The 27773-nt window shown below is 39.0% G+C and overlaps 5 protein-coding genes across 6 annotated transcripts; 3 read left to right on the plus strand and 2 right to left on the minus strand.

Moving 5' to 3' along the window:
* Nucleotides 1-499: 499 nt before the first annotated feature.
* Nucleotides 500-10048, plus strand: LOC115627133 (tyramine/octopamine receptor). Its single transcript, XM_030522710.1, has 2 exons — nt 500-622; nt 7581-10048. Exon 2 carries the CDS (start codon nt 7651-7653, stop codon nt 9505-9507), a length of 1857 nt encoding a protein of 618 aa, XP_030378570.1. The 5' UTR covers nt 500-622; nt 7581-7650; the 3' UTR covers nt 9508-10048.
* Nucleotides 10049-11793: 1745 nt separating this feature from the next.
* Nucleotides 11794-12893, plus strand: LOC115634033. Its single transcript, XM_030531574.1, has 2 exons — nt 11794-12153; nt 12220-12893. The coding sequence occupies exons 1-2, from the start codon at nt 12067-12069 to the stop codon at nt 12772-12774; spliced, it is 642 nt and encodes a 213-aa protein (XP_030387434.1). The 5' UTR covers nt 11794-12066; the 3' UTR covers nt 12775-12893.
* A 2001-nt stretch (nt 12894-14894) lies between these two features.
* On the minus strand, nt 14895-18822 carry LOC115634024 (NEDD4-binding protein 2). Of its 2 annotated transcripts, none has more exons than XM_030531557.1 (4): nt 17789-18822; nt 16305-17717; nt 15134-15699; nt 14895-14978 (listed from the first exon to the last, which is right to left on the minus strand). In XM_030531557.1, exons 1-4 carry the CDS (start codon nt 18473-18475, stop codon nt 14906-14908), a joined length of 2739 nt encoding a protein of 912 aa, XP_030387417.1. In that variant the 5' UTR covers nt 18476-18822; the 3' UTR covers nt 14895-14905. The 2 variants fall into 2 exon arrangements, with proteins under 2 accessions (XP_030387417.1, XP_030387419.1); XM_030531559.1 differs by lacking the exon at nt 14895-14978 and adding an exon at nt 14996-15073.
* A 436-nt stretch (nt 18823-19258) lies between these two features.
* On the minus strand, nt 19259-19933 carry LOC115633968 (dnaJ protein homolog 1-like). The gene has a single exon (XM_030531489.1). It carries the CDS (start codon nt 19743-19745, stop codon nt 19359-19361), a length of 387 nt encoding a protein of 128 aa, XP_030387349.1. The 5' UTR covers nt 19746-19933; the 3' UTR covers nt 19259-19358.
* A 157-nt stretch (nt 19934-20090) lies between these two features.
* Nucleotides 20091-21519, plus strand: LOC115619990 (60S acidic ribosomal protein P0). The gene is made up of 3 exons (XM_030513063.1): nt 20091-20123; nt 20251-20344; nt 20411-21519. Exons 2-3 carry the CDS (start codon nt 20291-20293, stop codon nt 21314-21316), a joined length of 960 nt encoding a protein of 319 aa, XP_030368923.1. The 5' UTR covers nt 20091-20123; nt 20251-20290; the 3' UTR covers nt 21317-21519.
* The last annotated feature ends 6254 nt before the right edge of the window (nt 21520-27773 follow it).

The raw sequence follows: 27773 nt of genomic DNA on the forward strand, positions 1-27773 counted from the left end.
CTCCATCGCCATTGCCTTCGCCTTGACTTTTGAATGCTTTTGGGCTCCTTGTGTAATTTAATAAGTTTAGAGACAGGGAAACCCACATTGACACTGCTATTATTATTTCTCGTTTTGTAGCTTTCGACAGGTGGAAGAGTGAACAGGCCTTCGGACCGTGTTTTCATTCTAATTTCAACCAAAGTGCATCAACGGCTGCGTGCCAAGTAAACTTATACAAGATACTACTAAGTACTATGTATAGTATATGCTCGTATATGCTTCTCATGTAGCACATATTTGAGGCTGTTATGCTTCAAGGGTCACAATGCTTCCAAATGTATATACAAATAACTTAGTACCCTTTTAGCACTGAGAACTATTTGACAGGATAGGTAATGGGTGGTTGCCACTCGCACTTCTATCCCAACGACCATGGCATACACCATCGCCTTAGCTTCCTTTGCCTGCTTCATAAATTTCAATTTATCTTTTAGCTTCTCTGCTTATTTATTTGCAGCTGTTGACAAGTAACATTAAGTTACATAAAGTTTTTGCCTCGACTAAGCGACGTGTGCGTCTTACAAAGTTACTCTATCTGGTAAATGTGTGCAGCTAAAGAGAACAAATGGCAATAACTATGGTAAGTGGTCGTTCTTCAAATAACTTTCTTAAAATCGGCTAAGGTGATAAGAAAAATCAATTAAAAGCAAAAGAGTGATTCATAATTTTGAATTTTAATTTAAATTGGCACCTTGTCGCATAGCGCGGACTGCTTCTTAATACAAGTATGTCATCAAGCTCTTCCTTTATTAAATAAATATGTTGAAATCGAATGCTCTTTATGCACTTTCGAAAACAAGAAATCCTGCAACATGGCTTGGTTTCGGGTTGTGCTTGTAGCAGATTTATCAAAAGGCAGTTTCATATTTCCCAAAATGTTGTCAAGAGGCACAACTCGAATAGGGATTCAACGGATCATTCCATACGGTCAGCCGAACAATTTTGTTCGGAAAAAGTTGAGCCATCATTAACCTAACTTGACGTATGTAATGCCTATAGAAAGGGAGCCTTTTTTATTATTATTATTTACCCCCTCCCCTATTGTTAGGATTTTTGGGCTTTTCATGTTTGAGCATTTCTTTTAAAAACTGATATTTGCTACAGCTTTTATGAGTGCGAAATCTTGTTCTACTTGTAAGAGTAATCGTAGTCTCACACAATCTGATTTTTGACATTCAAAATTGATAAGTACACATTAGATAATCGAAATACTGATGTGCATTCAACACCTACTAAAGAAATTCACCCATCCTGCACACAATTTCAAAGATACTTAAAACAGATGTGGCTACTTAAACAGATATGGTTTGTATGGAAGTAGGGAATTTTAATGTCAGTTTTACTTGACTATTAATTTATACTACATTTTATTATAATGTGTGCATAACTTTGTCATCTACCAGTTGATTGTTCACAGCAATCTTTACTAAATATTGCTCTTCTCCAAAATAAAAAGGCATGCTGCATACTGTTAAGATTGACTCCAAGATATGGAATAATTATGTGATGATCCCCATCGTCATAGCACTGACGTTCAACCGAGAACTGTTACCCTTTGGGACAGGGTACACAAAATGTATAACTCGTAGGTATATAGTATAGGAGTCGGGCGTGCATGACTCTAACATTCTATTAAGGCTTTATTTTGATTTGGCCAAATGCTCATGCCGATTTGTTCAACATTCTTGTTTGAAAGCAACAGAGGATTTTCGTGTCCAAAGCCGATGTGGAAAGAAAAAAGAACTATATTATATATTACACCCTTAATTACTTCAATTAATTTCCACAGAAGAGTATTTATGTAAAGCCGCACTACTGTATATCTGTACTTGTTGTGATCTGAATAAATTTATGTTCAAATAAATTAAATCCTAAGAATGCCTTGCCGAAGGTAAAACCGTATAAAAGTAGTGCAAGTATAATTAGCATACAAGGGCGTACGCAGCATTCTACAAAGGGGGAGCCAACAAATTAACATTTTGATTAAACAATGCGTGCGCTAAAATAATAATTTGTGCACACGATCAGAAAAACCCAACTTAGTTCCATAATAATGAATGTGTGTTCGATTTCAGATTGCGAGAGATTTGTATACCCTGTACCCGTAGGGTAAAAAGGTCTATTCAATTTCACTTTAATACTACGCCCACAAATTCAAGTAGCATCAAGTTCGCTCTTCTTCTTCTTTTTGTTTCTTCTAGGAGTGTATATAACTCAATGCCGGAAGTTTGTCTGGGTACAGCGTATTTCACTGTTGGGGTTGCTCGATTGTAGCGTTCTCTCTTGTTTTCTAAAGATTTAGGGGGCAATGGCCCTTCTGGCCCCCCTGCGTACGCCCTTGTTAGCATATACATACATATGTATGTGTACGAAGATATATTTTATTGTACCTAGTAATGCTACATCCTGTTGTCTTGGTGCTTGGCATTATTTTGAACTGTCTGTCTGTCTGTCTGTCTCCAATGCGGGGCTCGTGCGCTACCCACATTAAAATGGACGTTCGGCCTTGGTTCTTCTTACTCACGTACTCACATATGTGCCGCATGTTTGCGTATTTATGGGGCGAGTGCACCTCTCCACTGAGGCCTTTTTGCGGCGCCGATGGAGGTGGAGGTGGAGGTGGCAGCAGCAGTTCGACTATTTGCACTGTCTCCCTAGCTTGGTGGGCGACAGCGCGAACGGCAGCAACGAAATCAATTTGTAAAAGTAATTAATGAATTGGGTAATAAGGGAAAATGAGAACAGGTGGTTGTGCAAGCTCTCAATTGGCGAACAGTTTATTTGGTGCAAAGATGCCCGCAGGCTAATCGCTTTGTTCAGTCAGTCTTTGATTTCCGCCATTTGATTCGCTTCTATTTTATTGTCCAACTTTTTAATACTGAGAAGAACTTTAATTAAACTTACATCTCAATGTGATTGGATGTCTGCCTTCCATGGGAATAAGTTTGAATTAGTTTTGTTCAATAGATGTGCTGTTTTTGTTCTGTGGATTCACTTAAATCAACTTTACGCTAAGGCTGATATAAAATATAGTGCTCCGATTTCGATAAGCTTCATAATATGTTGAAGATATCATTAAACAACAAATTTAATTTAGATACATATTAGGCTAGTCAGCGTAGAAATAAGACAAGTACCTTTTCAAATGTGTATATTATATTACCTATACAAGCAGTTTCGATCATTTACATACATTGCGATTTTTTATTATTATTTTTCAACATTCGGGTGCAAGGTATACTTTTGTAATGAAACGCCGATGTGTTTATTTTTAAAATTTATATAATTATGCCACGCATATTTACAGAGAATTTCAAAGTTGGTGCACTCGACCTTAGTGTTTCCACTTGTTTATTCTATCTATTTATTATTTTACTCCAATACCCATAAGTGTCCTTGTTATAATTGTGAGGAGCTATTTCCAGTGATCTGCTATTGAAATAAATGTGCTGTGGATATACTGTTGATATTGGACAACTCCTAGAGCTGACTACCAGAGACTCTAGCGAAAGGGCAATCTAGGTGATTTGAAATGCACCTTGGCATTACCTCTTAACTCACCTCAACCGAAGAACTTCATATAACGAATATACTGTAGGGTATAATGTAGAGTCTGCATGATCCAGTGGGTGACCTGGTTGACCTCGTTGCCTATCTGTACCTAAACAGGATTTGCGTCCTCTTCTTCCATTAAGTTACTTAGCATTTATGAGTGGGCAGCTGCCAGTTACACATTTTAAGGAACACATACAGACATTTCTTCTGAACCTGAACACACAAAACTTAAAGTCACAAAAGTTACTAAGCCTAAAAACAAAAGAAAATACAAATACCAGCCCAGCAAGCACATATTTCTGTGAGAAGGCTAAGCTCACTTGTGCCGCTCGCAAACCGTACGTGCAGACCCACCGATAAGATTAGCTGAATCGTCCTGCCTCATCGAGCCAATCAAAGGTATAGAGCTCCTTTATAATAATGAGCTTCCTCATAACCAAACTCTTTTGCACTGTTTTCTATTAATTGCAGTTGAAGAGGCGGCGGCAACGTTGAAAAAAAGCAAAGCATTGGTCGACCAACTGACTGACTTACGTTTGTCTGTAAAGTTTGATTGGAAAGTCAGTGGCTGGCCCATCCCTCATCTCATAGGTTATAAAAACTAAAGCATAAAAAAATAGGGATTGCGAAACGGATACTGGGCAATAGATGACGCCGACAACGACGAGTCGTTAGGAAGTTTGGCGCCAAATCAACTGCCGCACAATTGGCGCGCGAGCTGAAAACAATAGCCACAAACAGATGGCAGTTGGCACTCACACCCATAAAAACCCGATAAACTTTGCCTGATTATGAACTTTTGCGCTTGGCTGGAAGTTGGCGACGACCCTGATTGACACTGTGACATGTCCAGCATTTTTCAAATGGACTCCAGCTGCCCACTCAGCCACTTATGGGTTTATTACACACATACAAGTACGAGCAGTATAAGCCTTGCAGAAAGACTACACAAGCATTAGGTTTTCCTAACTCTGTAAAAAATCGTGCGCATAGAAGGACGCTTCAATTTGATGTACCATCGACGAATTCCGCAAAGTTCTTGCTATGTTCTTAGCTCTCGGGAAGTTGCCCCGACTTCGTCATTTTCTAAAAACCCACCATGAATGAATGCGTTAAATCAAACTCTGGCACAACAATGGGTTGTGCAGCTGCCATCTATTCCGATGATATTCTGATGCATTTTCGCTTTAAATTCATTCCATAGAAATATTGTCGATAGTTGATGATGCTCATCAATAAAAAGGCGTTCGTGCTGGCGCAGTCTCAGCCGCATAGTCCACCAGCCGAGAAGCGAAGCATCCCGGCAGATTTGACTTGGCGCGAATTTGTCAATTAGAGAGCGAGCAGACTGGGCAGGCAGGCAGGCAGGCAGGCAGCATTCAACAACTCCCCAAGCGATAGTCGAGCGTTGACAGCTCCAGCTCCACACACACGTACGTATGTATGTACATACATACATATTAGCTGGTTTTACTATATTGCGTACCAGGCTCGAAATTTACTTCCTCCAATTTAGCACATGCAATTTGTGGCCCCCAAGGTGTTGCTTTATGTCGTTGACTTTGGCCAAACGGTCGTGACAGTGGGACCGTGGGATTAAGGATATTATGGAATTTATGAATCTAGTGTAAATACTTGTAGAAGTGCTTATTCTTGTGTAATAGTCATTTTTATATTCAGACCTAGATGTGGACATGGTCGGCTTTTTTCGGCTTTTTTACAGCCCAGAAATTGACCTTTCTAAACAAGCACGCGCACGCTGACCAATAATGACATGAAAAAAGAGTTTGTCATTTAATGTCTGTAATTAATAAATGAACGAACTATTCGTAGCTTATAACTAACAATTTAGAATAACTGTATAGTTTATATTTGTTGATAATCTGTTTTAAGTTAAAACTTTTAACACATTATTTATTAAAAAATATTCGAGCAAAGCAATATTTGGCCAGAAGTCCAGAATGTTGAGTAGATAAATTATTTTACAGTGGGTTTTTTGGAATAAGCTGGTCAAAGGACATATACATTGCAATTCATTACTTAGTACTTTTAAAGATAATTTTGTTATGCTTTTTTCGTGCTTTGTTCGTGTTTACTCGTGCGTGCTTTTTCGTGCCCAAGCAGTGCCACAAAGTTCCACGACCGAAAACACGGCCATCTCTATTCAGAAAACACAATACCAGATGATGTCCAACGAAGACGCAAGACGAAAGCGAATCTTTATTATTTAACTTCCCATTCAGAAGGGTTGCTATTTCAAGGTTTTCGTTCGTTGTACAAATTATTGGAGCCAAACTGCAAGTAATAATAATAAATCAAAAATACCTTTTAATGAAAAAACAAAATGAAACGTATACCCTATTGTGCCGTTCGCGCACCATAATCATGGAGGAATAATAAATTTTTGTAAGTCATATCTTCCCTCATTGGCTAATCAGAGGACTGTCCTTGGAGCTGTATTTCTCCACAAACTGATTGTCGGTAATGTCGATTCTTCTTTCCTATTAGGTCGTCTTAATTTCTCAGTTCCTTCTAGAAATTATCTTCCCCTTTTCCTAAGCAGATGTACAACTGATTATGCATCGCACAATCCTTTTCGGGTCTTATGCTCAACTTATAATGATTATTTTCACCTGCTCTCAGCCGAACCGTCTCTTCCTTTAATAAAAAGCCTTGCTGGCTAATAAATTTTCCCCCACCGGGTCTGGTGTTCCATTTCTTTTTTGTGTTCTTTTTTAAATAAGATTTTAATTAATTCTAAGCTTCTTCTTTCCGTTCAGTTTTTATACCCTCTACCCAAAGGGTACAAGGGTACATATATTAGTTTTGTGCGAGTGCACATGGAACACACAGAAGGAGGCTTGGTAGACCCCACAAAGTATATATATTCTTGATCAGCATGACAAGCCGAGTCGATATAGCCATGTCCGTCTGTCCGTCTGTCTGTCCGTCTGTCTGTCTGTATGAACGCAAGGATCTCCGAAAGTATAAGAGCGAGAATAACCAAACTTGGTATACAGATTCTCCTGAGACCGAGAAAGGACGAGTTTGTTCATTTTTTCTGATCCATCCCCCCACTCCCCCCCTATTAACGATTTTCTATAACTCCCGTAATTCCTGGAATTTTGAACTAAAATTTGGTAGTCACATTAGGTTAGTAATTATATATCCGTATACCAAGTTTCATTATGATAGAATGATTGGAAAGAAAGTTATAGCCATATAACCAGGCCCAATGCACACATACATACATATGTGCAAGTACACAAACACGCATAAGGCACAATTCTGATGTAAATGTAAATGTATGTATGCATGCATGGAATATTTTATATTTAATTTAGTTAATTAATTAAATTAATTTAGTTAATTAATTAAATTAATTTAGTTAATTAATTGAATTAAATTAATTAATTAATTTAATTAAATTAATTTAATTACTTTTTTGTGGGGTGGTACAGGGTATTTAAGAGTTGAGCCTGCTCGACTTTAGCATTCCTTTCTTGTTTTCTATATCAGTAGATTTATTAACGCCTCTGACCACACTTGACTGTGAGATGGCTAGCTGGGCAGAGCTAGCCGAAAGGCAAATAATATTCCCCCACCGGAGCGGAGGCATTCGTTAGATATTATTGTTATTTGATTGGATTTCTCCTACTAGGGCTTTCCTAGCTTATAAGATTCATTCTACAATATTTTTTATATTGTTCTTCTAAGTGGACAGTCAATGTTTGTTGACATAAATATAAATGAAGAAAATTAAATATGGAAAGGTATATGGGATATATGCTAGTTATTTATTTTTGTCGGAAGTGGGTACTGACGCTTTAAAAGTCGGGATACAGAATTCTATTCTACTTTTAACATGGAGTTTTTCGTTTTGGCAGCAATTTTTTGATATACAATATACAATATGCCTTATTGCCAATACATATCGCTGGAGGCAAGCTTCTCAAATCGTACTTTTTCCATTTTCATTTCAGCTACATCAGCGGGAGCAAGAATAGCCATAAAAGACCACCAGGTTTCACTGGAATTTCCACAAAATGCAAAATGCCATCAGCAGATCAAATACTGTTCATAAATGTCACCACGACGGTGGCCGCAGCGGCGCTGACGGCGGCTACTGCCGTGAACAATACACAGGCGACTACAGCCAACGGTGGGGCACTAGGAGAGGAGCCAGAACACGACATTGTCATGAACGGCGCCCGTGCAACAACAACAGCAACAATTGCCGCCAATATTTCGGGCTCATTGGTCCAGCGCCTTACGACCACTACAACAGCGGGGGCAGCGGCACTAGCAACAGTGGCCTCCATTGCGAATCCGAATGAATGCAATGCTTTGGCAGAGGAAGAGGTGAAGGGCAGCTTTCTGGGCGTACCACTGGCGGTGCCTGAGTGGGAGGCGTTGCTAACGGCCGTGGTGTTATCCGTGATCATTGTGTTGACCATCATTGGCAACATTTTGGTTATCCTAAGCGTATTTACCTACAAACCGTTGCGCATTGTCCAGAACTTCTTCATCGTGTCGCTGGCCGTGGCAGACCTGACTGTTGCGCTCCTTGTGCTGCCTTTTAACGTGGCCTACTCGATACTTGGACGGTGGGAGTTCGGCATACATCTATGCAAGATGTGGCTGACCTGCGACATTTTGTGCTGCACTTCGTCGATCCTAAATCTGTGCGCCATTGCTTTGGATCGCTACTGGGCCATCACCGATCCAATCAACTACGCTCAAAAGCGGACAGTGGGGCGTGTGCTGCTGCTCATTTCGGGGGTGTGGATCCTCTCACTGCTAATCAGCAGTCCTCCGCTGCTGGGCTGGAACGACTGGCCCGATGAATTCACCAGCGCCACACCCTGCGAGCTAACTTCTCAGAGAGGCTACGTCATCTATTCCTCCCTGGGCTCTTTCTTCATACCGCTGGTCATCATGACCATCGTCTACATCGAAATCTTCGTAGCCACACGGCGGCGCCTCCGGGAGCGCGCCAAGGCCAATAAATTGAACACTATAGCACTAAAGTCCTGCGAGGTGGAGACGGCAGTGCGCAGGGACGGCCAGAGCAATAGCAGCCTGTCGGGCAGCAAAGGACACCACTTGGCCAACTACTGCGCCAACTTTTTTTGCTGTGGACGCGACAGAGGCCATTTCGCCACGCCAATGATTCAAAACGACCAGGAGAGTGTAAGCAGCGAGACGCACATTAACACCGAGGCGGCCAACAACGAGCAACAGCAACATCAGCACGTGGTAGTGCTGGTTAAGAAATCGCGGCGCTCTAAGATCAAAGACTCCATCAAGCATGGAAAAGCACGCAGCGGACGTCGAGCCCAGATCACTGCAGAGCGAAACGCCGACGGCACTGGAAGCGGCTGCGGGGCCGAGCAACTGCTTCCGCCCATCGGAAACAATTTAGTGTCCAAGTCGGATGCCAGTGACAATGCCGAAATCAGCACCGAAAGTGGCAGCGACCCCAAGGGTTGCATACAGGTATGCGTTACCCAGGCGCCCACTGAAAATGTGGACGAGCAAGCTTCGCTAAAACTGACGCCCCCACAATCGTCAACTGGCGTAACGTCAACACTGACGTCAACACCTCTGCCAAAGAAGATCGGCGGCGTTAACCAATTCATCGAGGAGAAACAAAAGATTTCACTGTCAAAGGAAAGACGAGCTGCACGAACGCTCGGGATAATCATGGGGGTCTTTGTTATTTGTTGGCTGCCGTTCTTCCTCATGTATGTCATTTTGCCATTTTGCCAGAGCTGCTGTCCGACCAATAAATTCAAGAACTTCATCACCTGGCTAGGCTACATCAATTCCGGTCTCAATCCGGTCATATATACGATATTCAATTTGGATTACAGGCGCGCATTTAAAAGACTACTCGGCATAAAGTAGATGGTGGTTAAGAAGCAGTTGCTCACAGTTTGTGCCAAAAAGGTATGGGCTTGGGCTACATACGAGTATGTAATTGCACAGAATACAGAATACAGAGTACAGGACCCTGGACCCTTTCACATACTTGTTCTGCCGTACATATGCATTCTATGTGGGAACTAGACTACGAAAAAGGAAGCTTCCGTTTTGGGAAACAGAACTCATCGAACCTTTGCATCTTAAAAATATATGTTTAAAATATTGTGGTTAGGAAAAGTTCTATATAAACTCATTATCCGACAAAAAGACATTTTCATCACAATTCCTTGATATCCACAAGGATATAAATAAAATGAAAGCATACTAATACAACGACATGGCTCCTGCACTCATCGCTTGTGAAATCTAGTCCCTGTTTCTGCGCTCATGTAGATGGATTCATAGTAGAACCCACATTTTTGTCTACATGATGGTTGTTTATTATAATCCCAACCCCTTCCAAGAGCTTAAAGCTGTATCGCTTTGACGCAACGTGTACGTGTATGTCAAATATTCTACTACGATGCATCCTTAAAATCACTACAGAGGGTATTAGGCGTTAAAACAAAATTGTTAAAAACGTGTTTCTTCTTCGAAAAGCGTAATACAACCAAACTATTTGTTCTGCTACAGAATCAAGAAAAATCTAGCAGCTATAACAATATCCAAGCAAACTTATTGTCACACATGAAGAAATTTAAACAGACGAGAGGGGATGGGGTTCCAAAAATGTCAAACTACACAAAAACATTTATGATATGCATGCGTGCATATGTACTCATACTCAAAACTAAAAACAAATAGATTTAATTAAATATTTATAACTAACGATGTTGTAAAACTTTTTTGTTTCATTTTATACATTAAATAACAAAAAGCAAAAAGTTTGTCAAATAAATGTGCTGCGCTACGCTCAACAAAAACTTCCAAACTGTTTCCTAGGCATAGCGCTTAAAAAATTTACTTTACTATTTTGTATTTAAATTTAGGTAAATTGTGTGTATATTTTGACTACGCTTTAACTATTTGTTAAATAATTTTATTAAAATTAATTGTTTGTAAGACAAGGATATTGTTGAGTATGCAATAGAAAACAGCTAAAAGCTTACATAAACGAACGTATAATAAGAAATTAAATGTTTTATAGCACTTCAAAAATGTAGAAAACTACAATTATTTAAATTGACATATAAAACTACGATATTTTACAACTTTTGATGGTGAATATACTTTCACCGATTACATTGTTTCATGACCAAACTCAAAAATAAATAATAAATAATAATAAAAGACAAATTCAAAATAAACTACACATAAAGACCATTTTTTATATAATTAATTTTTTAAGTTACCTGCTTATTCCTGTTTAATGAATCTCACATCAGGTAAATACTGTCTTACTGATCAAAAATATATGTAAATACATATTGATTTTTTAAGGTCTGCCACGTCCTTTGTGTGTTATATACATATATTTGCACTAAACTAGTATATTCTTTTACCCGTGAGCCCTGTACCTGTATAAAATCCCAAACTTTCTGTTTGCGGTAGAACTCAGCTACCCAAAAGCTTAAAGACAAAGAAGATTAAGTGGAAAGCTCAAAATATCCATATGTGCAGAGCAGTAAATGCACTATTTAAAATAATTAAATGAGCTACTAGTTTAAATCCTTGATTTATTTTCAGGCTGTGTTGCCTCGCTAAAATTAAACAAATTTCTCTGTTTTGTGTACCTAAACATTTACAATTATTTGATTTAGCGATTTCCAAATCGCTTTTAAAGTTAAACGTAAATTATTTGAAAAATTTGACATTTGGTGCTGCCACTTGCTTATGGCTTGCGCTGATAAAGTAACCATGTCTTCTTATTCGTGACCACACCAAAGATATGTAATACTTTCCAGCACTGTCAGCTGTTTCTACAATCGATAACAATTTTCTAAATTTCGGAGCGCGCACACATTCAATCACGCGACTTTTTGTGGTAACGGTAACATTGGTGAGAGGTTACAAATATTCCCAATAGGAAACATTTAATGTAGCTACCAAAAGTAATACCAATGCGACATTAGAGTAAAATTGCTAGCAGTAATAGTCACTGTCTGTGGAATGAATTTAAAATATAGCTTTAATTATGAGTACATGAAATTATTATTTTTGTTATTTCACACAATAGAATTTGTTTATATCAAAATCTACGTTACTAAAGAAACAGCCCCTTTGTGTTTCTTTGCTCACAAAACGCTTGATTCCTGTATACTGTCACAACATATGTTGTATGGTTTGAGACACTGTCTTACAACGCAAAAGAAATATAACGTTAATAGGGATACACTTACAGCAAGGCGCCCTGGTTGTTATCTGTAATGTATATGTGTACACTCAAATATTTAATTTGTTTACTAGAGCCGACTGGTGCGGCGTTTTGCTCTAACCGAAGGGTGCATTTAAGTTAGAGGTGCGCGGCAAACACTTACCTGCGCTTTAATACCTGACGTTCACCCAACCATTTTTACGAATCTCATATTTTCAAACTGTGGCATGCTGCACGACAACGAGGAAAGGCCTCAAATTCATATAAAACACAGCTGCGTCGCCGACGAACATACAATGGACAAGTCGGATGCGGTAAATAGAGCCAGTTTAAATATGTCGTGGTATGAGGTACAACTTAATACCTCCTTCCGCTTGCAGTGCTCGATGTCCTCACTCTCAAGTGAAAGTGATCTCTCTCTGGCCTTTGAACGTGACTTGAACGAGCCAACCGACTATGATGAGCTGCCAGCCTTCGAAATACGAGCCTTTTCCCCACAAGCGCGAACACCTTCGCCTATCGACAACGATTTATTTGGGGCGGACGTGGAGACGCCAAAGCAACAAAAGGTGCATCGGCAGCAGGGTAGTCCCGGCAGAGAAAATAATCCCGAGTTTGTGGCCCTACACGAAATTAACGCAAAAATAAGCCCGCCCAGCGATAGCACGGAAGACTCCATGGTCGCGTTTAGTCGCAGCAATAGTCTGGAGACAATTTTCGAAGGTATTGTGCTACACACCCCGCCGCGCGAGAAGGTAAACAACGGAACCCCGCGTTGTACACCAAACCGCAATCGCGCAAATATCTTGGAGATGGTAGCCATTAATCGCATACAAGGCGGGAAGGAGGATCAATTCCCAACCGGCCGTGTAATTTCACCACGCAAGGAAAGCGCGCAAGACCACGATCAAAATCAGCAGGGCGAACTCACTTAGCGTTCAACGAAAACCAACCAAAGTTTTATACAACTTAGACTGCCCGATATTAGTCTGTAACTAAAACATGATCCTACAGTATATTTTACACGTTGTTTGTGTATTTATGTTTTAACGAATTTAAGCACGATGTTTTTATGCTCAAGAGTATAAAGTTGTCTCAATGTTTTAAACACTGCATATTATTTTTTGTGGATTATTGCGTCGTGAAACTAAAATTTTTTTGTCGCAACGCAGGTAGAGTGACCCAAGGACCTCAAACCCGCATGGCCTGCTAAGCTTAACACAGAGGAAAAACTCTGGATATTTCCAGGCAATTTAACGCTCAGCCACGGATTCAAATTCTACCTGAATTCTGACCCTGTCTGGCATGCTGAGCTCCTTTTTAACTCAAAATGCACCTGCCTTGTCCGTACCAAATCTTCTTCAGATCTTATTTGGAGGAGAGAATTTTCTATGTTCGATGTGGGGATGAACGTTCCGATATAAAACCACTCCAGGCTAGAGTCCATCAAGGCACTGTCCTTGGCACAATCTGGTATATACTGTACACTTTAGATATGCTGGTGATTTCAAAATAATCACTCCTAATTGTAATTTATAAGGACGATGCTACATTCCTGATTATATCTAGATGCTCCAACAAGGCATTTAAAGTGCTTCAAGAGCAGCTATATAATTCCGGCAAGTGGCTTTTAAGATGAATTACTTGTATAATGGTCAAGCAACATTAGCTCTTAAACAAATAAACTGTGTCTCAGTCAAAGCAAATTTCTGACCCATTCCTATGGTGAACCTAATCAATCGGGTCGCATCCTTGATAAAGTTACCCGGAAGCCACACGTTGCTGCTAAGTGCAAACAACTTTATGATAAGCTTAGAAAAAATAACTTGCGTTGGACAGGAAATCAAAGCTACATCGAATGGGCAAGCTTTTAATATCTAAGAGAATATTCAAGCCAGTCTGAAAAAATGTATGCCATCCACGGCTGGAGAACGGTCAAGATACCTAACACTACAATCCTGAAAAAATTCCAAAACGAAGTACTAGTAGTACCACTAATAAAAGACTAATGAGACTACACCCGTTAGACATGCTCTTCAAACATTAAAACAATAATTTATTTAATGTATCATTGACAGAATCCATCAATAAGCCCGTCACCCATCGTCCACTTAAGGAACATATGTATGTATTTTAAATAACGATTAGAAAAAATATGTTGTGCTGTTGTTGTTGTTATAAATCCGTGCCAAAATTTTAAGAACATTCTTTTCTATAACAAGAGGTTTTTCAGCGGGGGAAGCTGAAGTTGCATTTTCCTCACTATAATTCGTTTACAATTCAATTGTGGTCCTTTGTTATGCGGATAATATTATTATAAGTACATTTACATTATTTACATATTTGGCCTTGACCTCTTTATTACTGAAAGCATGACAATATTTATTGAACACGACATGAATTAATGCATTTAAATCTGTACAATTTTTTTTGAAATTATTTCAAGCTTACAATTCGTTGATTAATAACAGTAACTATTGTGACCTTGATTATTCGATTCAAATTTATGTACATTTGTTGAGCGTGGGTGACTTAAATTATAGTAGCATGTGGTTTTTACATTTAAAACCTAATTTAAATAATTTCAACGCATTCCGTTAAACTTGTGGTTACTTAGAGTATACTTTTTTTCGTCTCCTTAAAAAATACATTGTACTGTAGTTCATAAAATATACCTTTTGCGTGTACATATTACAAAATTATCTCCCTGCATTTTTAATCGAGTTTGAAGTGTTAACAGATCTTTTAAAGCACCACCTAATTGTTTAAAACTTACGCTTCTAGAACATGGGTTTTGAGTGAGATTTTAAAAATACTCCAAATGGAATGTTTAAGTTTGTATAAATTTCTCAACAAGAATAATAAAACAAAAAAGAAAATATATTAAAATAAAAAATAACAAACCTATAAAATATAGTGTTCCATTAACTATGGAAAAATCTTCTAAAAATAAACATAAATTTGTTGTAATTAAATACTATATAAAAATCTTGAATACGATTATGTTAGGTATTATAACATATGGGATCGCAAAGAAGATAAATATATGAGCTACTGAGTATAAAATTAAAAGTTTTTAGAGTGGCGTGAGGCTGAGAAGATTTTGACTTTAAGCAAACCTGGATTGACTTCGTGCCACCTGCAAATAAAATGAAACAAGAATTAAATAAATCCTTTAATATGGAAACTCATGTTTTGAGTGGTCCAGCTTCACAGTTTTGCATAATAACAAATCTATTAAGGATATACGAAGGAAATATATTTATGTTTGCGTTGTTCATCCCACGCACTTACCGCAAACGTCGCTCGACCAAACGCGCCTTGACCTTGTTCTTAATGGTAGAAACACCGTTGGCTGAGTGCAATCCCCGTCCCGTTATGATGAAAACGTGCTTGTAAACACGCGTGCTGTTGCGCAGCTGCGTAATGTGTCGGTCGAGGAATAGATCGAGACAGCTGACAGCCTCCAACGCGTGTAGATAGTGTAGGTCCAGAAGGTCCGGATTGTTTTGAGTATGCTTGTGAACCTCCATAATACAATTGGCAGCACGATGGTTAAACACGTCTATTTTCTGTTTATGCAGCTGTGCTATCTCCGAGTAGTAAATGGCCACGCCGCTATTACCCTGTTGCACCGCTTGTTTGGCCTTCAGGTAGCACTCAGCCTTGAGCTGGGCATGATGGGCGGCCAGATTCCGTGTTTCTTCGAAGTCGCGCAGCGCTGCACACTTGGCCTCTTCATGAAGTTGCGGGGACTTATTATTGCCTCCGGAGGATGTCATAGTCTGTCCTCCTGGCGTATGACCACTACTTGATCCACTCAATTGTTGTTTCTGGTGCTCCGCCACTTGTTCAGTCAGCTGAAACACCATAAAATTGAGTTTCTTTAAAGATATTATAAGTCATCACCCTACACAGGACATTTAACCTATGAACTGAGATACCAATTACGATATTTAAAATTATGAGTTATGTATATTTCAAAATATATAATAAAAATTAAAACGAAAATTACGCCATCACAAAAGTAATCGCCCCCAATATGAATAGTATAAGGAAATATATAATATATATATAATATAAATATATATAAGTAAACCTTATGTAATTCATATCAATACTTATAATAGAGATTGCATTTTGTTCAAATTTTTGTTTTTCAAGACTACAAGTATTTTGATATTCCTTTCGCGGCTAAAAAAAGCGTAGCGGAATTAATAAGGTAATTAAGCAACATGACGAATTGATTTTGTGTATCTAAAGCATTCGAATTTTCTATGGCCCTAGTAGACATACAAAACGAACTTCTAAATTTTGAGGGAATATTTGCATGCGACAATAATTGGCATAAGTGAACATTTTAAGCTCCATTGCTTTTCTGAGTTTCAGAGAGCGTTTTTCGTTTAGAACGTTAGTATTTTTCATAATTCAAGTAGAATTCATAGAATTATTCTACTATATTTACCTTTTCCCTCTCCAGGATCGCTTGTTCAAATAGTTCGGTATGACTCAATTTGCTGTGCACATTACTATCCAGAACCTCCACCGTCTGACTGTAGTTGTTGCCTGTGGCTGCAAAAACTTCCAAGAGTGTGTCCGACGGAACATCCGGAAACTTCTCGCAGAGCTTCATTTTGGTAAGGTGCGTAGCTATATCGTTGGGCTGGGAGCACGCCGCCTGTTGCGCCGCCTGTTGCTCGCTCTTATAAATACTCCAAGCGAGCTCCATATCCAGCAATTCGGTCACATTGCTGGGCGACTCACTGCAGTCCGCATACTGAGGATGTTTTAGTAACCTAGCGAACTGCTCATCGTCTCGCAGAGTTTGGTGTCGTTGTTCTTCCAATTGGTTGTAGATGGATTCGACCCACAGTATGTAAAGTTGTTTGGCAAGCGTGCGCGGCATGAATACCTTATTGACCACTTGTTCTTGTGGTGGCAACACCTCGCCAAGCGTCCCTTCCCACTTAAAAGTATTGCGTAACTGTGCGACTAGTTCTTCGCCCAAATCTATTTCCAGCAGGGAGTTATCCTCTTCATATTCAGCTTCCGCTTCCTCTTCCATCTCGGTTTCGGCAGCAACCACACCTTCATTTTCCAGGACAAACGGCAGGGAATTGTCCAAAATGCCGTTACGCACGTCACGTATTTTGCGTGTGTGCTCTGAGTACTGTTCATCACCTAAGACAAAACAGTTTTCAATTTGCAATTGCAGCTCTTTATTGGCATCTAGATTGCTGCGTCTGCTGCGTTGCTGTCGTTGGGGAAGTGGTTTGGAAGTAGTATCTGAAACAGATTTATCTAATTTGGCTTGCAGCGGCTTATGATGGGCATTGGCCGATTTGCTGCAATTACATTTAAATGGCTCGGTATCGTCCTCAAACGCCTCCTGTCCATATTCAGTTGTCTTGTTAAGCTCATCCTCTTTCAGCAAAATATCTACGGCCCAGCTCACTTCTCCATTGCACTTAACAAACAAATCCCACAGCCCCGTCAGCTGCTTGTTGGGATACATTTGACGTAGGAGTACGAACTGTTTATGCTCATTACAACAGTTTAACCCATGGCGCTGCAAAATCTGTGGGGCATTGACATCTTCAGTTGGTGGAGCCTGAATTTCAGAAGGTTTGTCGGCATCATCGCGTAGCAAGTCCAGAAGGGACTTTTCTCTGCTCGGTGCTTTTTCAGGCTTAACTTCTGGCTGGTCCTTACAGGCAGGCACATAGCTCTGAGCATTTGCATTAAGCTTAGAGGATTCTGCTGTGGATATCTGTTCCTGATCCTTCTTTGTAGATAATAGTGGAAGTTTAGAGTCCGATACCATTGGCGGCGGCGGTCGTAGACGTATTTGCGGTATGTAATTTGTTGACTTTATCAGCTGCAGAGGGTAGGGTAGATAGTAGAGTAGTTACAACTTGTATATAAGAATATATTTTTTTATACACTCACCTCTAATAATTCCGGCACGGTGGCACTCTCATAACCGTCAAGCATGCGCTGAATGTTTTCTCGGGGCACTTCATGCACAGTTTTCTGAGACAGCTTGCTGGCTGATTTGCTCCAGCCGGTCTGCGGCTCCAGAATTTCCAACAGGTAACCGTACTGCACGGCTATGTGCACGTACGGCCTCATCTCCCAAATCTTCGTGTTCGTATTGTCAATGATAATAGGACTCCATCCGTCGGAGGCTTTCTGGTGAACGCGCTTTTTGTTCCAGTCGTGAGCATCTGTCAGCAAATTACGATCAAACTGATAGACGCCATTCCTGTAGAAGTAGTCGTCGGTACTATGTACGAAGTCACTAAGCTTGTAATTCTCCAGAAGCTCTGTTTGACCCAAAAGCCACGCAGCCAATGTAGACTTGCCGCTGCCTGGAGCACCGCGCATGATGATCATTAAGCGCTGGCCTGATGCTACCTTGGCGCAAATGTCACTAATACGTTTGTTGTACGTACTGTTGCAATGATGGCTGCTATCGCACATCCTTAAGGGCATGGTAGCGGGTAAAGATGCATACTTGCGTGATGTGTCCATGTTGTTGTTGCTTTTCTGCACCTCTTCTGGCTGGCAAATTTGCAGTCCCTCGTGGTGGGATATATCAGTTTCTATCTCGGCAGAGTTTCCCGCCATTTCCATTATAGTTTTCCCAAAAGAATTGCAACGTATTATAAAGATATTATGGCGTTATTACGTAGTAATCTTAAAGAGCAATGAGGTTGCTTATCGTTATCGCGCCAACAGCTCGCCCTCAGTATTTTTAGAAACCATGTGTACTTGCACCGTTATCTTATTTCGTTATTCCTGAATAGAGAAAATCTGCTTCTTTTCCCGCGTTGTGGCTGTTTTGCATTATTAAATACTACGAATTTCGTTGTCGTTTTAGGTTAGTTTCATAAAGATTTAAATTTTAACACTTTTTCCGTGTATCAAAATATACATATATAGTAGAGATGGACAAATTTGAGTACAAGCTACGTCGAGTATATGTATGTATATTGCAATGTAATATTGAGCTTAATTTGAACTATTACATCAATGAATAATATATACTATTTTGTAAGAACTCAATAAATCGTAACTATTGTTAAAATTGTAACCACTATAAATTGTTCAAAGAGTTGGTGCAAGCTGTGAATGTCGATTGCCATCGAACAGCTGAGCCTTAGCCAATTCGATATAATTTGACATTTTTATCGACTATACAGAATATGGCAGCAATTTAAAATACAAAACGGTAATAGGCTTTTGTGTTTTCCTTGATATAAGTAAACCATTGACCCACTCGCCTTTTTAAGAAATTGTGTAATAATTATTAGTGTCATATTCCAGTAATGGGTACTGTTCCTTATCAAGAAATTAGTATGACTTCTACCACAAAAGTAATCAAGTATAAAATCAGTGAAAACATCATAATTATTAACAATTATACAAGCATTAGTTTTAATATGAGTTGTCAGACATGGAGTACATCTATATACACACACATTCGAGATTAAAATCTTCACTTTTACTGCAACTTTTATTCTGAAGATGAATCGTTATCAGCTCCCTGAACTTTCTTTTTCTTCGTAAAAAATTCGTATGTTTTGTACGCCGCAAATGCGAACAAAACAGATCCGCCGACAACACAGATGAAAGGAAGCATATCTGCGTCAGGTGTGGCCTGTGTAAATGTAGTGGACGAACTACTTAGGCCCTCCTCTCCGTGCCTATCAAATATAGCACGCTTTTCTTTATCCGAGAGCACTTCGTACGCTGCCACAATTTCCTTGAACATCTCCTCTGCCTGAGGGCTAGTGTTTTTATCTGGATGGTACTGCAGTGCCTTCTTACGATATGCTCTTCTAATTTCGTCATCGTTGGCAGATTTATCTATACCTAGAATCTTGTAGTAGTCCTTGCCCATTGTATATACGTATTATATATTTTTAGCTCCTTGTCCAAGGCCGGCTTTGGGTACAATGTATTTAAATGCAATTTATGCCAATATTAAAATGCCATTGTCTTCTGCTTTATTTCAAAAGCATTCTTAAGCCCCAAAGCATGGGGGTTATATTCACTTCAAAAATTTTCAGGGGAATATATATCGATTTTATACACGTATATTATTTTTACGAAATAGGTTACAAACAGCTGATATTATACTAAGATGTGGTGACACTTGCGATAGTCATATTCAAGCATTACTCAGGAAACAGTGATGCCCCATTAGCGACATGAAGAAAAATCGCCCTACAGTCGGCCATTTTGGTCAAAGTCACCACAGTGTATAGTTCGAGCTTTGGTAAGTGAAAAAATTAAATCGTAGAAAAAGTAATACATCGTGCGTATATTTGCATAAAACTCATAACCATACTGCTGAAAATACTTTATTACGTTTGGTTTTAATAGTATTCTCCATTATTTTGTAGTTCTTAAATTCTTTAACGAGTCCCTAATACAACATTAAAAATGGTTAGGGAGAACAAAGCAGCATGGAAGGCTCAATACTTCATCAAGGTCGTGGTAAGTAGCACTGCATCATGTACGCATAGATTCCCTCTAAATGTAACCTCGTGCACTTCTATCTAGGAACTGTTCGATGAGTACCCAAAGTGCTTCATCGTCGGAGCTGACAATGTTGGCTCCAAGCAGATGCAGAACATCCGTACCAGCCTTCGGGGGTTGGCTGTCGTGTTGATGGGCAAGAACACCATGATGCGCAAGGCCATCCGCGGTCACTTGGAAAACAACCCGCAATTGGAAAAGTTGTTGCCCCATATCAAGGGAAATGTTGGCTTTGTGTTCACAAAGGGCGATTTGGCTGAGGTGCGTGACAAGTTGCTTGAGTCTAAAGTACGCGCTCCAGCTCGTCCCGGCGCCATTGCGCCTTTGCCTGTCATCATTCCGGCCCAGAACACCGGCCTTGGTCCAGAGAAAACTTCTTTCTTCCAAGCGCTCTCCATCCCAACAAAGATTTCAAAGGGTACTATTGAAATCATCAATGATGTGCCCATCTTGAAGCCCGGCGATAAAGTTGGCGCTTCTGAGGCCACTTTGTTGAATATGCTGAACATCTCGCCATTCTCGTATGGGTTGCTTGTCAGCCAAGTATACGACTCTGGTTCCATCTTCTCTCCCGAAATCTTGGACATTAAGCCCGAAGACTTGCGAGCCAAGTTCCAACAGGGCGTGGCCAACTTGGCTGCCGTGTGTTTGTCCGTGGGCTATCCAACCATTGCTTCGGCTCCCCACAGCATTGCCAACGGTTTCAAGAATCTATTGGCGATTGCCGCTACCACCGAAGTGGAGTTCAAGGAAGCCACCACCATCAAGGAGTTCATCAAGGATCCCAGCAAGTTCGTTGCTGCTGCTGCCGCATCGACTCCAGCTGCTGGTGCTGCCGCCGGTGGTGCTGTCGAGAAGAAAGTGGAGGCAAAGAAGGAGGAGTCGGAATCCGAGGAAGACGACGACATGGGATTCGGACTGTTCGATTAAGCAACTGCTTCCAGATCATTGTTTACATCTCAATCTCGCGCTTGGTAATCTCCATCATAACCAGCAACAAAAGCTACATTGTAACTTATGTATAACTATGCATCTGACACTGCAAATTATTGTCGCGGTTTGACAAGCCCAATGACAAGTTGCTTCACTGCAAGTTCAGCGAGAATAAAATCGGTAAACTGTTTATAAAAAGAGGTATTTTTGGTCTTATGCATCTAATGGAAACGCTTTAACTGCAGTAGATATTGGACTACCAAGAATTTAGTAATTTGTGAAGATTTTTTAACTTCGGAAATATATATGTGGATGGAAAAGGTGACGAATAGCGGGATATTGCCTTTCGAGAAGCAATATTGCTCAGTAATAGCTTTAATATGAATAAATTGTCCTTGTAGGCAATGGGGCCTCGGCCCTCCTTGATTGCTTCACACTTCGTTGACACATATTTGCAAATTAATTACATGCGATAATATAGGTTTAACAGGATGTGAGATATGTTTAGTGTATTAGGTCATGGAGTTAGTTGCACTCTTCAGCATTTATTTGCGCTTCACATTCCTTTTTATACTCTGTACCCAAAGGGTGAAAAGGTACACTAGTACTACATATAAATGCATGTGTACTTAACAGGCAGAAGGAGGCGTGGCAGACCCCACAAAGTATATATGTTTTTGATCAGCATGACAAGACTCCCTAGCCCTGTCTGTTCGTCTGTGTAAACACCTGCATCTCAGAGATAGAGACACAAATTGTATACAGTTGCCTATCCCACTATCCCGTAACATCTATATATATAAAACAGTTTGTCCTCACTGATTGGTGATCAACGCACAGCCCAAACGGTAAAGGCTAGGAAGCTGAAATATGGACTCAAGTATCCTTTCATAGTCTAGGTCCCCACTAAGAAGGGATTTTGGAAAACTCGAGCTCCAAAGGGGGGAAAACAGGCTCCAACGTTTGTATGAAAAATCTACAGTTTTCATCTGATTAACTTTAAACTTAGTTTGTATACTCTCAGAACAATTCCAAGAAAAACTGTATACTTGGTTTTTTGAAATTTTTTTTGGGGCCTAAAATATGGGTTTTCCTGTACAAAAAAATGTTGGGGCACAAAAGCAATCCGCGTCAACAGCCCACACGGTAAAAGCTAGGATGCTGAAATTTGGGCTCAAGTATCCTATCATGGTGTAGATGAACACTAAGAAGGGATTTTGGAAAATTCGAGCTCCAAAGGGGGGAATAGTAGCTCCAAAATTTGTTTGAAAAATCCGCATTTTTCAACCGACCGACTTAAAACTTAGTTTCTATTAAATTATTAAATTAATTAAAGAATGCAAACAAAACTGCATACTCGGATTTTCTAAATTTGTGTTGGAGCTTGAATTTTTGGGGTTTTAATATTTATTCACTATTTCAAATGAAAAGTTTGTGTTATAAATTTAGTCCGATCGATTTAAAATACGTAACAAAATCTACAACTTTGCATTCAAGGATTTTCAAAATATGCATTTTACAAAAGCAGGCAGAACAAACAATACAAAATATCAAACAGTTGGGGACAACTAAGTATACACACACACACGCATGCAAACAACTGTTCGTGTAGTTGCGTGCAAACGATTGAAATAGCCAAATCAAAATGTGAGACACTAATGTGTGAATGTCGATAGATACATATGTGCACATCTGTATGTACATATGTACATTCGTCTTGCACTGACAGAGCAAGAAATGTTAATTAATTGAAAATTATGTAACATTTTTAAAAGTAATTTTTTCTTTGTTTAGTGCATTTGGCATTAGGGTTTTCATTAATAGCTTTATGCAGCAACAACAAATATCAAATAGTTGGGGACATCACATACACACACTCACACACACAACAAGCAACAGTTCGTGTCTATGTGTGCGGTTCTCTACGTGCGGCTGAAAAAGTAAAAAGAAACATACATACATATGTATGTATGTATGTATGTATGCCTGTGTATGAATATAGGATGTATGTACATTCGTATTAATGTATACATTGGGCAATCGAACACAGTTGTTTGATTGTAAAAAAAAATAATGCTCTAAAAACAACAACAACTGCAAGTCATTAGCTCGCTCTTCTTCTTTCGTTTTGACCATTTAATGTTATTTGCAAAGGCACAACGCCAAAAGTTTACAGTTACCGTCCCTAGGCAACGACTGCGTAAGCGATAGTAAAGCAGAAACCGAATAACGGAGCTACGCATATTCTGCTTCGCATTGCGGGCAGATGTATGTATGTATATGATTTGTTCTTATCGATCTCAATAAATAATTAGATTTTATTATTTAAATATTCTGCTTATTGCATTCAAACTTCGATATTTTGATGGTATCGGTGCCAGTAGTTTTTGATCGTGGCTCATCGCTGCGTGGCCGTATTGACTTAATATGCCACGAAAAGACTCAAATGTGAATTTAAATTTGGACTCAAGTATCGTTTCATAGTATCCATCATAGTGTAGGAGCACACTAAGAAAGGCTTTTGGAAAATTCTAGCTCCAACGGGGGGAAAACGAGCTTTAAAAAATATTAGTTATAGTGGTCATGTTCGTTTAACGAAATAGTTTGTCAAGAACAAAAATGTAACGGACTACTGAACAATTTTTTGTCAAGAACAGAAAATGTTCATTTAAATACCTTAAATGCCTTCCTACTGGTAACATTTAAGGTGAAAACATATGGGTAGGTTATGCACACACAAAATAAATACAATTGGAAACATATTGAGGCGGGTTAAGACGGGCAATACCTGCTAGTCGTTCATATAAACACCAATATTTCGGACACTAATAACTAGAGACACCAAATTTTAGTCCAAGATTCCTTATATGAATACGCAGAACATGTGTATTCCAGAATTTTGCTTCTCCCCACTCTCCCGTTGTTAGTGCTTTTTCCATAACTTCTTATACTCTGTACATGAAATGTACAGAAGTATATTAGGTTTGCGGGAGCTGAAAAATGTAACAGGCAGAAGGAGGCGTGGCAGACCCCACAAAGTATATATGTTCTTGATCAGCATGACGAGAATCTTCCAGGTTTTATTATAATTATTATTATTTCCTAGTGCAACTAGAAATAAATTCTTATAAATTAATGCACTAGTCACTAGAAACATAAAATTTTCATTAAACAATTTTAAGACGGTTTGATTAGCCTGCTTAACCTATTTTATAAAATTGAAGTTAAATCTAATAGACTATATTATGTTGTATATATTTTATGTTGTTAGTTACTTATTTTTAAGAACAAATTTAATTTTTCCCTAAATTGCGATGCACTACTAATTTTCTTTAAATATTGAGGTAGCTGATTCCACAGGCGAATAGCATGAATAAAGAACTGCCGTTCAGAACAGCCAAGATTGTATCGTATACTGTTTATATTATTGGTTCTTGAGGATGCACTAAAACGTAGTTTTTCAAATAAATAGCCCGGTTCTCTGGTATATATAATTCTATGCATCATAATTAAGTTTCTAGAATCTACCCATGTTCTAAACTTCATATGGTAAATGCTGTGTGCCAAACTGGATATGTGCTCTCCCCTCTTTACATTATAAACATATCGGGCTATATTATTATTATATTATTATTATTATATTATTATTATATGCTACATTTAGTTTGTGCTGAGAGGCACTATTGCAGTTACTAAAAATTTCGATACCATAGCAGAGCGTGGGTATCAGATAGGTTTTAGCGATTAATAGTCTGATATCTATGGGCAAGAATTGCTGAGTCAACGAAAGTTGTCTGAGTAAGCCATAAGTTTTTTCTGCAGCCTTGGATATGTAATCACTCCAGGACAAAGAACGGTTGAAGGTGATACCAAGATTTATAATATGATCCACGTATTCAATTTGTGCGTTATTGAGTGATAACTTAGGCAAATTTTCCGTACTAAGTAACTTTTTATATATTATAATGCATTTCGATTTACCAGGATTTAGTGACAAGCCATTGCAGTTAGCCCATTTACTAACATTTGACAGTTCATCATTACATAAATTCACACACACATTTATACTACGTAACGGACAACTAACATACATTTGGACATCATCAGCGTACATATGAACACTGCAATTGGACAACGAGGCTGGGAGATCATTAACATATAACGAGAAGAGGAGTGGACCAAGGATTGAACCTTGGGGTACTCCACGTTTTACAAGTAGAAATGTTGATATAGCACTATCAGTTGTCACAGCTTGGCTTCGTCCATGTAAAATTTTACAGCACTGCTTGTAAAATTAAAGAATTTGTGTAACTTGGTACATAAGATATTATGATCTACCGTGTCAAAAGCTTTGCTAAAGTCTAGAAGCATCAAAAATGTAACATTACTATCGTCAAGTTGCTCTCTAATATTTTCTAGTATGGCAGTAGTACAACTTCTAAATTTGCGAAAACCAGATTGTTTATTGCACAGTAATGAATGTTGTGCTAGGTAGGTATTTATTGATTTGATTAGCCATCATATTTTCGAAAACTTTGGAAAGAAATGGCAGAATGGATATTGGTCTGTATTCATCCTTACCCTTGTGAACGGGAATTAGTTTGGCTAATTTCCAAGTATCGGGAAAACACGAAGTCGTAAGCGCAGTGTTACATATGTGCGTTATGTGATTAATTATTTTGGGCAGAATTAATTTAAGAAATTTTGGATGCATATTATCCATACCAATGGCGTTCGACTTAATTCTAAGAACAGAGCTCAGGACATCACAGGGAGTTACACACACAGACGAGTCGATCTAGCCCTGTCTGTCCGTCCGTATGAACACCTGGATCTCAGAGACTATAAGAGATAGAGACACCAAATTTTGCACAAAGATGCGTTATGTGTGTATTCTATACGAGTTTGTTTTATTTTTTTGATTTTCCCCCCTATCGGGGTTTTCCCGATTTTCCATTCGTATAGTCGCCTATATCTCGGAGACTATAAGACCTAGGAACACCAAATTTTAGTCCCAGGTGCCTTATGTGAATACGCAGAAAATGTATGTTTTGGCATTTCCCTCGCTTCCGTAATTCTTGGAATTTCGAACTATTTGCAATTTTGCAAATACCCCCAGTTAGTTATTACGTGTCCGTATGCCAAGTTTTACTAGAACAACGAAGTTATAGCCATAAATATATTTGCTGCTGCAGCGCTGCTCAAGCGCTGCCCGCGGCTGTTGTTGATGTTGCTGTTTGGTTGACTGCTAACATGTTTACACAGACACGAATAGATGCGCATAGGCATACATACACTCACACAGACGCAATTGCTATGTAAATGTGCAATTATACACCCTTTACGTAAGTTCGAATACCGAGAAAGGTAAAATCGATAAACAATTTTTTTTTGTAATTTTCTTAATATTTTGTATTTTCTATAATTATTGTAAACATATGTACACAGTATTTCAAAGTCGGGACACCCAACTTTAGCTTTTTTACTTGTTTACTTGTTAATTCTTAGAATTTGCTTTCAAATTTGGAAGTGTTTATGTGTCCGAATGCCAAGTACATATGTATATGTAGGTCCGTTTGAAGGGAAGTTATAGGCAAAATGTAATCTCTGTAGTCCCAGCTCCGAGATGGTTGAAAAGAGAGGCTTTTATTAAATGAAGTTCAGATGCGAGCAGGTGAAAGTATTCATTGTAGGTTGAGCATAAAATTTTAGAAGGATTGTGTATGCACAATCAGTTGGACATCTATGTATTAAGAATAAGGGGAAAATAATTTCTTGTTATCCTGTAAGGAACTAAGAAATGAAGACGACCTAAAAGGAAAGGAGAATCGCTACTACCGACAATCAGTTTGTGGAGAACTAAAACTCCAAGGACAGTCCTCCGATGAACCAACGAAGGGAGATTTATGAATAGAAGTCTGCTTGAGTAGGACTCCGCTTGCAAAGTTTGAAATACCTGTTTAAACCACGAAGAGAAAAAAATAAAAATAGTTAATAATATCATTGCACATTAACCACGTAAGTACAAGTATATTGATAAATACGCAACGGTATAAACGTAACCGACTATGCCATTAGCTCTTCTCTACAAATGGATCCAACTCTATTGTTGAATAAAGCAAATGCAATTTTTCGAATGCAATACATTTCTTCTTCTGCAGACACCAGATTTAGCAGACGTGATAAAGTTAGAAATACATTGGCGAACTTTTGTTAGCAGCTGCAGCACATTTATGCGGTTGCTCCTGATGCTGCCGCAACCCCAACTGAATTTGATAACTGAAAATCTATTTTCTGACTGACTGACATGCCATAAATCCGTTGCGGCAAGCGGAATAAATTGGACAACAAAGCGAAGAAAATTTGAAAGTGCAACAACAGCGGCAAGCCATCCAATCTCTTTATTTGTATTCGGACTCACGCACGGAGCGCTGAGTTGCGTTGCGCGGTCGCT

This window comes from Scaptodrosophila lebanonensis, unplaced genomic scaffold (genome assembly GCF_003285725.1).
Source record: "Scaptodrosophila lebanonensis strain 11010-0011.00,11010-0021.00 unplaced genomic scaffold, SlebRS2 tig00000001-arrow-pilon, whole genome shotgun sequence".
Taxonomy (NCBI): Eukaryota; Metazoa; Arthropoda; class Insecta; order Diptera; family Drosophilidae; genus Scaptodrosophila; species Scaptodrosophila lebanonensis.